The sequence below is a fragment of the Mirounga angustirostris genome, unplaced genomic scaffold (genome assembly GCF_029215605.1).
Source record: "Mirounga angustirostris isolate CCGP_5_RB_7025 unplaced genomic scaffold, mMirAng1.0.hap1 SCAF_11, whole genome shotgun sequence".
Classification (NCBI taxonomy): Eukaryota; Metazoa; Chordata; class Mammalia; order Carnivora; family Phocidae; genus Mirounga; species Mirounga angustirostris.
Window position 1 is genome coordinate 111,089,834 of NW_026991719.1, and position 9,232 is coordinate 111,099,065.

Genomic DNA, 9,232 nt, shown 5'->3' on the forward strand with positions numbered 1-9,232 from the left:
GACCAGAAGGGGGAGCTCCTAGTTCCTACCATTCCTTATAAATTGCAGACCCCAACAGGAAGAGACATATCTTCCAAATAAGACATTACATTAGCTATTACTACCCCAGCAGGAAAAACAAAAGGTGTTTCAGCCCAGCCAATGAGAGATAGTCATAACTCAAGCCAATGAAAAGCTACTATACTTGGAACCCCGAATTTACTCTAATGGACTTTTTGTTTCCAAAAGCCAGCCCAGCCTCCCCCTTTCCTCTATAGAAAAGCCTTCCTGGGGCGCCTGGGTGGTTCAGTCTGTTAAGCATCTTCCTTCGGCTCAGGTCATGATCCCAGGATTCTGGGATCCTGCCCGAGTAGGGCTCCCTGTTCAGCGGCCTTCGGACCGGTTGGTGATGCTGGGGTCCTAAGATGGAGCCCCATGTCAGACTCCCTGCTGAGCAGGGAGTCAGCTTCTCCCTCTGCCTGCTGCTCTCCCTGCTTGTGCTCTCTCTGTGTCAAATAAATAAATAAAATCTTAAAAAAAAAAACAGGGAAATTGATTCTTACTTCCGGGGGAGGCGGGGGGAGGAATGAGAAGTCCATACCACATCCAAACTCTGTCATATCTCCTATCTATTCTAAGAACCCACTCGTCCTTCCTAAAAATCATTTAGTCTCCCCTAAATTGCCTACATCTCCATTCCCCTTCCCCTATTAAGATGGTATATAAGCTCTCAAATCTCACTGCCTCTCTGGGTGTTCACATTTTTTTTCTGTGATGTCCCTGTTCAGGTAATATTAAAACTTAATAAATGTGTATACCTTTCCTACAGTTAATCTGCCTGTTGTCGATCTATTTCATAACCTAGGAGGTGTGTACAAATAGAATATTAGAGTATAGAGGGAAAGTTTTCCTCCGTTACAGGTAAAAGAAAGACAATGGGGCAATTCAATAAAGAAATACACATGACCAGCAAATATAGCAAAAAGAAAAAAAAAAAGCGCCTGTGCGTTTGGTGAAACTCTACAGTGCTGCTGAGTTAGCAGAGAAATGCGAATTAAAGAAAGGTACAATGGGTCGCCTGGCCGGGTTTTCTGTGGAGACAGTGGGCAAGGGGGATAAGGTAAACAGGCGGAGCCTTCCCGGTAGGCCGTCGGCACGGAATCCGTAGAGCGGTCCGGACACTCGGCCGCCGCTCCGCTCAAGGACACGCCCCCAAAGCGATCCCTGGGGACACCGCCTTGCGGTCCCTTCTTCCCTCGGGCTCTGCCCTTGGGCGCCCAGCGGGAGGCGGGGCTTGCTGGCGAGGCGGTCCCGTGGGCGGCCCCGTGCCGGCGGCGGCCGCTCCGCGGCGCCCGGGCGGGGGCGTGGCCACAGCCGGGGCGGGGCTACGCTCGCGGCGGCCGCCCCGGCAGCCGGCGAGGGGCGGAGCTCTCCGTAGGCGGCTCCGGAGGGGCGGGGGCGGTGGCGGCGGCCGCGGAGGCCGCATCCCCGGCCGGGCCAGGGAAGGGGTGACCGAGGGCGGGGCGGCACCGGCGGCCGGCGGGGCGCCTCAGGCGTCGCGTCCACCGGCCCGGCCGCTCGCGCTCCCCTGGGTCTGCGGGGCCCGCGCCGGCCCGCGCCCATGGCGGCGTCGGCGGCTCTGTCGGCGGCGGCGGCGGCGGCGGCCCTGTCGGGCCTGGCGGTGCGGCTGTCGCGCTCGGCGGCGGCCCGCGGCTCGTACGGCGCCTTCTGCAAGGGGCTCACGCGCACGCTGATCACCTTCTTCGACCTGGCCTGGCGGCTGCGCATGAACTTCCCCTACTTCTACGTGGTGGCCTCGGTGATGCTCAACGTCCGCCTGCAGGTGCGGATCGAGTGAGCGGGCGCCGCCGCAGCCCCGGCCGGAGGGTCCCGCGCGCCGGGCCGCGCCGGGCAGGGGCGCCGGCATGGAGGACGGCCGGCGGGACGCGGCGGGGGCAGGCGGCCGGGCGGCCCGGGCCGCCGGGCCCTAGACCTGCGCGGGAGGACGCCGGCCAGCCGGCCGCCGAGCCACCCGGCCCGGCCCCGGCCACGAGCCGCCCGCCCCCCCCACCCCCCCCCGCCCGCGGCGCGGCCGGTGACCTATTGCACAGAAACTCTGCAAAGGGGCCCTTTGCGTCGGGCTCGAGAAGAAAGAGAAAAGAACCAAACCCGGTTGGAGTGCGGCCGACCTGTTGCCTCCCGTCGGCCAGAGCCCGGGAAGCAGCAAGGAAACATTCCGCAGCAGGGGCTTGACTGGCCCGGGTCCGCCAGGTAGGAGGCCGGAGGCTGGACCTGCGTGCGGGCCGGCGGCGGCGCTTGCCATGACAGCTCGGTGACAGGGGGACCTGGGGACGGGAGCCCTGGAAGCCAGCCCCCGAGCTGGCCAGGCGGGGGGCCGCAGGCGCCCCGGACTCCCCGGTCCTCATTCCCAGACGGGGGTGGGGGGCGGCGGCGGCCCGGGCATCTCGGAGGGTCAGCCCGTCCCCGCCCCGCTTTCCCCGGAGGCCCTGGTGCTGCCACCTGAACCCCAGGGAGTGGAGGGGAATGGGCCGGGGGAGGCGCCGGGGAAGGCTCTAGAAGGAAAAGATGCTGCCACCCTTCACCCCCCTTGGGGGGCCAGGCAGGGAGGGTGGTTGTGTTCTTGGCCAAAGCCCTGGTCGGGCGCCTTCTAAGCCCCCAGGCCCCTGGGCTCTGGGCATCTCCCTCCCGGCCCGTGGCAGAACTGCCTCCCGCCCTGTGTTGGGGGCCGGGGGACTGCTCTGGACCTGCTCCTGCTGCGCCCACTGCTCCCCTCCCGCTCTGGGGGCGCCCTCTGGCGCTGGGCGCCTGGACATGTGGAGACCCGGGGGAGGGGGAAGGCCGCTCCGCTCTGTCCCTGCCCCCCCCCCCCCGTCTCGCTGTTGCGCCAACGCAGCCGCCCGCCCTCCGGCCCCCACGTCTGCCCTGCGGGTGCCGCTGAAGGCCGCCTGCAGCAGCCCCGGTGCCCCCAGAGGAGCCGGGGGAGTGGGGATCCCCTGGAGCCCAGGGCAGCTCTCAGGCTGGGGTGGGGAGAGCGGCTGGAGAAGCGGCTTGCGAGGAGGCGGCCCTTGGGCGAACGGGCCCCACTCTCCGTGCGGAGGCCACTGTGAAGTCTCCATCTCTTTCTGTCTTTCAGGAACCGGGGTTTGTAGGTGGTGACCCACCCCTTCCGTGGCCTTGTCAAGAGACTCAAATCCGTGCCCAGGGGCCGCCCCTGGCCCCGGAGCTGCCCGGGGAGCAGCTGGGCAAAGGGCCTGGCCCAGGAGGAGAGAAAGGACCTTCCAGGCCGAGGCCCCGAGGGCTGGGGTAGCCAGTGGTCCCGTTCTGGCGTGGGGAAGGACGCCACCCTGTCACCTCAGCTCTGCATCTCCTAGCAACACTTTGAGGGCCTTCTGTTCTCCCCACCTGATGCTTGGAAAAGCTGGCTCTGGGACAGGGAGAGACGTGTCCTTGTCCTACAGATAAGAAGGGGTGGGGCTGAATCTGAGAACACCTGGCACAGGTGGGGTGGGGAAGGGGAGCTCAAGGCCCCCCCGGGGGACCTAGGGGGAGAGAGAGAGAGAGAGAGGTGCAGGGTAGGGAATGTGGGGAACTGGCTTTTCTTGGAGTGGTGTGGGAGGTCACAGGGAAGACCGTCAGCGCTGAGATGGACACAGGAGAGAGTCCTAGAACGCCTTGCGGAGTGGAGGTCTTTACCCACAGAGCCTGGCCTCCCCTGCCGCCCCACCCCAGGCTGGACCAAGGGCTCCTCGGCAGTTGAGTGGGACAAGCCTCTCAGTTTGGGTGGCAGGGTGGGGGTGGCAGGGGGTGGCGTGGCTGCTGGGGACAGGACGGAACCAGGAGGGTGAAGGGATGAACCTGGGATGGGGCTGGGACCCGGCACGACCCCATCTGTCTGTCCCCAGGCTCGCGCCCCCCTCCCCAGCCCCAAGCCCAGGATCCCACAGGAGAACCTCCTCTGGATGGGCTTGAATTGGCCCTGGAGGCCCCCGGTGTACAGCTCCCTGACGCACCAGGATGGCCAGGCGTGGTTCCCGAGGCGGGCCAGGAAGGACCCCGGTCCCACAGCCACTCTGTCACTGGTTGCTCTCGGCTCCCAGGCTCCGAATTCCTGGGCCTGAAACCCCAAGCAGGCTGGCCAGCCCCAGGGACACGGTGGCCCAGTGTCACACCTCCTGGCCTCCTCAGCCGCCACGCTGGAGGCCGGGTCCTGAGTGAAGAGTTGTGCCCGCCTCACCCCGGGGACCGAGGCCAGATGAGGCCGCCATGTGTTGTCCCCTGCAGCTTCCCACAGACAGGGTGTGATGGCTTCCCGCCTTGTGCCAAGTGTCCTGGGATCCCCGGTCCCGGTGGCGCCTCCTGTACCCCAACCCTTTCCACCCAGGACCACTTCTGGGAGCCTGCCGGCCTGCCGACTCCATCCACAGATGTCCGGGGACAGCGTGTGAGAGCCACGTGGGGCCTCCTTGGGGCTGATCCACAGATGTGCCCCTTGCAAGGCCCCGTCTCACCCTCGGGGTGACCTGCTCCCCAGCTGCGGCCTTGTGGCTCAGCTGGAGCTGCCTGGGGCCTGTGACACCTCTTGCCCACAGGGAGAGGGGTGGGGGGAGCCTCAGGGCCCTGGCCCGAGACGCCTGCCCCGCGGGGCGCCCCAGCCAGTGCCTGCCCCGCCCCGGGGGCCCGGAAGTCTCCGCACAGCCCCCGAGCGACTGGGCAGGGGCTGCCCTTCTTCGGCCTGTGGTCCTGCCTCTGCTTTTCTGACCGGTTTGGCCTTGAGTAGGTAGCGAGCTTCTCCCCAGCCCCCACCTTCCCTCTGCCCGCACTGGGCCCTGGCTGCCTGACAGGCTCTCGATGCACTTTATTTATTTGCAGTCTGTTTTCCAGGCAGCAGAGCTTCTACAGAATCCGAGACCCGGGCTGGAGATGACTGTCACTTTGCTGTGTGTGATTAACTGTACTGGTCAGCACCTGCTGCTCAGAGCACGGTCTCGTTCCCGGTGTTGTCAGATCTTGTCACTCTAAGTTAAAAAAACAAACCCTCCCTGAGTTCAATAAAGTAAAAGAAAACTGGAGGCCTCCTCTTCTGGTGTGGTGCGGTAGGCTTAGAGGAGGGGGGCCGGCCGTGAAGTCACCTGGGAGGGCCGCGGAGGGCTGCAGGGGTGGAGGCCTGCGGGGCCAGGGCCCCTGGAGAAGGCGGCGGCACGGGCCTGGCCAGAGAGGTGGCAGTTTGTCCCATTCACAACCTTTATTTGGATGACCTGATACCTAGGTCTCCTCTCTTTTGAGGGTGGGCTGGGGGTGGGGGTGAAAGAGGCTCCCTGCACATCATGTTGGGTCACCTGGAGACCTGTCCGCAACAGCAGGTGGCGAGGTGCCCCTTGCTTCCCTGCCAGCCAGGTGGGCGCCCAGTTTTGGAAAAGGTAAAACCATGGGGACCGGAAGCCTGCTGGCCTTCCCCCACCCCGGCCCCCCGAGACCCGAACTGTCCCTTCAGAGCCCCAGCCTAGTGACTCCCCAGAGAAGCCTGGCCATGGGCTCTAAGGGCTGTAGGGCTGAGGGCGGGCAGGCAGGCAGAGGGGGGTGGAGGGCGCCTGGGGACCTCAGTGGCTGAGGTAGAAGAAGGAAGGCCCACAGTCCGCGGGGAGGAGGCTCCTGAGGATGCAGGGTCATGGTCCCCCTGAGGAGCACAGCCTGGGGTAAGGGCCTTGGGCGTGCTCCACCCGCTGGGAACGTCCAGGGGTCAAAGCACCCTGACAAGACAGACCCTTCGGGCACCTGCCACCCAGAGGGATGGACCCCGGTCCCTGCCAGCACCCTGAGCTTCCCTCCGCTTTGTCCAGATGGTCGCGTTCAGTCCCTGTTGGTCCCAAACCCAGCCCAGGGATCACGCAGCCTGGTGCCACCAAGAGGGGAGGGTCAGACCGGAGCTCGGGGCCCCAGGCACGTTGGAGAGGGAGGACCACCCTTCCGTGCCACCGAGGAAGGCAGGCAGCTTCCGCTCTGGCTCAGGGCGGCCTCCTGAGCCCAGCTCTTCCACGGACCACCGTGTGGCCCCAGGCCGGCCACGGGCACTCTCGCGTCGCCAGGAGGGAGCCTGCAGTGTGGCCGTGGCCCTTCAGCGGTCGGTGGCTGCTCAACGTTTATTCCGGCCTCACCTGGAGCACATCGTCTCTATGAGGAGAGGAAAGCAAGCGAAGGGAACTGGCAGGTGTGGAGAGCCTGCCCAGTGTCTGGGGCCCTGCCGCCTGCTCTGTTCCCGGAACCTCCTCATCATCCCCACGGCCACCTTCGGAGGAGGTCATGCGAGGCTCTGGTCCCCGCATGAGCCGCAAGCTTGACCTGAGCAAGCGGAGGCTCCTCACCTCCTGCCCTGTCCTTGGAGTGGACCTTCCACCCACCGTCGCCCCACGAGGAGCTGTCCCCAGGTCGCAGCCTGGAGAGAGTGAGGTGTGGCTGGGCCCGTCTGGACAGCATGTGGGACTGCACCCGGTGAGGGCCTCCGTACAGACCCGTGACTCTGGCAGGTGGGTGTGTGGACACGTCCTCACGTGGCAGCCGCCCAGACAGGCCTCTCGGGTCAGTTCCCTGGCGCAGTGCCCCTGCCTCCCGCCCGTCCGCAGCGCTCCGTCCCTGGGTTCGGCTCGGCGCCCTCCTCCCCATGCTCCCTGCTCCGGCTGCCCGCGGGGGGCTTGGACAGCACGTCTCCCTGGTGCCCAGGCTTTCCCAAGGTTGACAGCCCCTCTTCGCCACCTTCCATGTGTGGTTCTCCGGTTTGTTTTGTTGCAAATGGGAAATGCCACTGCTCCAGCCGTTCCTCCAAGGTTCTGCGGCCCCTCTTACTGGAGAAACTCGAGTTGAGAGTTTAGAAGATCTTATTCCTGTGTCTGTTGCAAACCAGGAGAGGACAGGGTCCGTGCCGTTCCCATCCAGAGCACAGGGGTCAGCCCAGGATCCCCTCTGTCTCCACCTGTCCGGGTTTGCCGCTCGCTTCCCACCTGGGGAGCCCTCCCGCCCTGTCCTCGGTCTCTTGGCTGCTTCCCGCCGTCGTGCTGGGGACCCTCGACTGCGGCTGGAGAGCCTTTGTGGGATGCTCTCGCCCCCTCCTCCCGCGGGCCCTGGCTTCCCCCAGCCACCTTCACACCCTTTCTGGGCGGGCTCGCAGCCCCCCTCCCGGCTCCCCTCGGGGCACTGCCCCCCCCCCCCCCCCATGGAGGAAGAGAGAGGAGAGAGCTAAGCAGGAGCTCTCCGTGGCCCAGCCCGCTGAGACTCGGCCTCCCCTGCGGGCCTCACTCTCCGGGGCAGAGGAGCTGCGGGCCGATCCGGGCACCAGGAAGGCCGGGGCGCTGCTGGGAGGATGACGCCGACCACAGACGGGACCCTTCTCCGCTCCGGAGCCCCCCGCGCACTCACCCTGCAGAAGGAGGCGCCCCAGAGGCGGGGGCCCCATGGCAGGGAATGGCTGCCGGGCCTCGGGGTCTGGGGGACACCAGCCGGGTGCCCGCTCTCCCCTGCGCGTGTCCCCCTGCCCCGGCTGTAACGGGGACCTGACGACGCTCCCGCCTCCCTGCGGGGTTTTCTGAGGACCACGTGGCGGGAATGCCCGGTCAGCCCTGAGCCCAGTGCTCCGCACAGACAAGGGCTCCTTAGGTCCACGCTTCGGAGCAGGCCCGCCGTCCACCGCAGCGAACCTTCTCAGTGTTCACGGTGCCCCCGACACAGCGATGCCTGCCCTGCTGTCCCCTGAGTCACCCCCTCAGTGCCAGACTCTGGGGCAGGATTTCAGGATACAAAGGTGAGCCACTTCAGTGTGGCCCGTGTCCTCCTACCAGCGACAGACCCAAGACTTGGCCACTTGGCTTCAGATACACGCGTGTTTGGGAAACGCAATCAAATGCACCCTCAAATCAGGGGGACCCAGCAAACGGGAGCTCAGGGAGGAATCTGGGGGCACTGCTGGGGAAATGCAGGGGAGGGGAACCCCCCGCCCCACGCTTCTCTGCAGGCATCGTCACCGCTGCGGTGGGTCCGGAGAATTTGGGGCTTAGCTGGATGCAGAGCCAGCTGTCGGGGACTTGGGAACACGGCCTCCCATGCCCACAAGATGGAGCCACCCTTGCAGCCGGGAGCAGCGGTGGGGGAGCCCCTCTGGAGAGGATCCTTGCGTGGGGGACAGAGGGACGGAGACACCCCTGGCAGGGCACCGAGCTGCCTCAGGCAGTCCCCCTCTGCAGAGTCCACCTTCCTCTGGAAGACGGCCACAGCCCTGGTCCCAAGGCTGAGCAAGGTCCCGAGGTCACCACCACCCGGGTGGCCCACCACACAAAACAAAGCAAAGGGCCTGCCTGTCTCACAGCCTCGGCCTCGTGGATGCTCTGTGGTCACAGCAGCCTCTCAGGGCCCGCACCTCCTGCTTCTGTGCCTCGGCCTCCGTACCCTCCAAGGGTCGTTGCTGCCCTCGAGGGAGCCGGCAAAACCCCCAGGCTCAGGACCTCCGGGCGCGGGCCACGTAGGGCCCTCCCCTGCCACCATCGAGCCAACGGGGAGGCAGCAGACAGGCTCGTGCGGCCCCGGAGAGGTGGAGGCAAGGAGGTCCGGTCTCCTCCCACCGCGGGTGAGACAGCCAATATGGTGGCCATAGAGCAATGGGCCGGGGCGGGTGCCCCCGTGTGTGCTTTAGGGGGACAGCGGGCTCCTCGGTGAGGTCCTTGGGAAGATAAGAGCCTGTCGTGGAAGGCTTTTGAGCAAGGCTCCAGCCCTAGAACATGCTCCTCGCTCCCGACAGTGCCATTCTCTTTTCTCTGCCTAAGTGGGGAGACCAGGTAGGGCCTGGTCCGAACACCCCAGGGATACATACCAGGAGCAAGTGGGATTTCTCTCTGGAACGCAACGTTGGTTGCACATCTTGAAGTCAATGTTTTACTCCATATTAACATAAGCAGGGGGAAACCTGACCATTACAGTAGGTGCGGGAAAGAGGTTTGACAAAATCCAACACCCGTCCATGATAAACATTTTCAACAAAATTGGTATATGGAAAGGAATTTTCTCAACCTAGTAAGGCGTGTCTACATAATCTTATAGTGCGCATGACACTCAATGGTGAAAGAATGAAGCTTTTCTCTACACATCGGGAACAATGCAGGATGTGCACTTTTGCCCTTTCTATTCAACATTATAGAGGAATGAGCTGTGGAAGAAGCTCCTCATCCCCCACCCCCCAAATAAAAACATTCTG

General features: G+C 64.6%; 2 protein-coding genes across 2 annotated transcripts; one reads left to right on the forward strand and one right to left on the reverse strand.

Annotated features, from left to right (window-relative positions):
• Positions 1 to 1,429: 1,429 nt before the first annotated feature.
• Positions 1,430 to 5,069, forward strand: LOC123841284 (small integral membrane protein 10-like protein 2A). Its single transcript, XM_045870912.2, has 2 exons — positions 1,430 to 2,250; positions 3,134 to 5,069. The coding sequence occupies exon 1, from the start codon at positions 1,601 to 1,603 to the stop codon at positions 1,835 to 1,837; it is 237 nt and encodes a 78-aa protein (XP_045726868.1). The 5' UTR covers positions 1,430 to 1,600; the 3' UTR covers positions 1,838 to 2,250; positions 3,134 to 5,069.
• On the reverse strand, positions 3,013 to 8,526 carry LOC129045710 (uncharacterized). The gene is made up of 4 exons (XM_064573625.1): positions 8,431 to 8,526; positions 7,288 to 7,408; positions 3,457 to 4,503; positions 3,013 to 3,017 (listed from the first exon to the last, which is right to left on the reverse strand). The coding sequence occupies exons 1-4, from the start codon at positions 8,524 to 8,526 to the stop codon at positions 3,013 to 3,015; spliced, it is 1,269 nt and encodes a 422-aa protein (XP_064429695.1).
• Between the last annotated feature and the right edge of the window lie 706 nt (positions 8,527 to 9,232).

Excerpts from the sequence above, each read along its gene's own strand:
- LOC129045710 (XM_064573625.1), bottom strand. The coding sequence starts at position 8,526 with ATGGTGGCAGGGGAGGGCCCTACGTGGCCCGCGCCCGGAGGTCCTGAG. Across the intron at positions 7,409-8,430 it reads GCAGCAACGACCCTTGGAGG|GGTGAGTGCGCGGGGGGCTC; the intron begins GTACGGAGGCCG and ends CTCCTTCTGCAG. Across the intron at positions 4,504-7,287 it reads CAGCTCCTCTGCCCCGGAGA|ACGGGGCCTTGCAAGGGGCA; the intron begins GTGAGGCCCGCA and ends CCCGAGGGTGAG.
- LOC123841284 (XM_045870912.2), top strand. The coding sequence starts at position 1,601 with ATGGCGGCGTCGGCGGCTCTGTCGGCGGCGGCGGCGGCGGCGGCCCTG.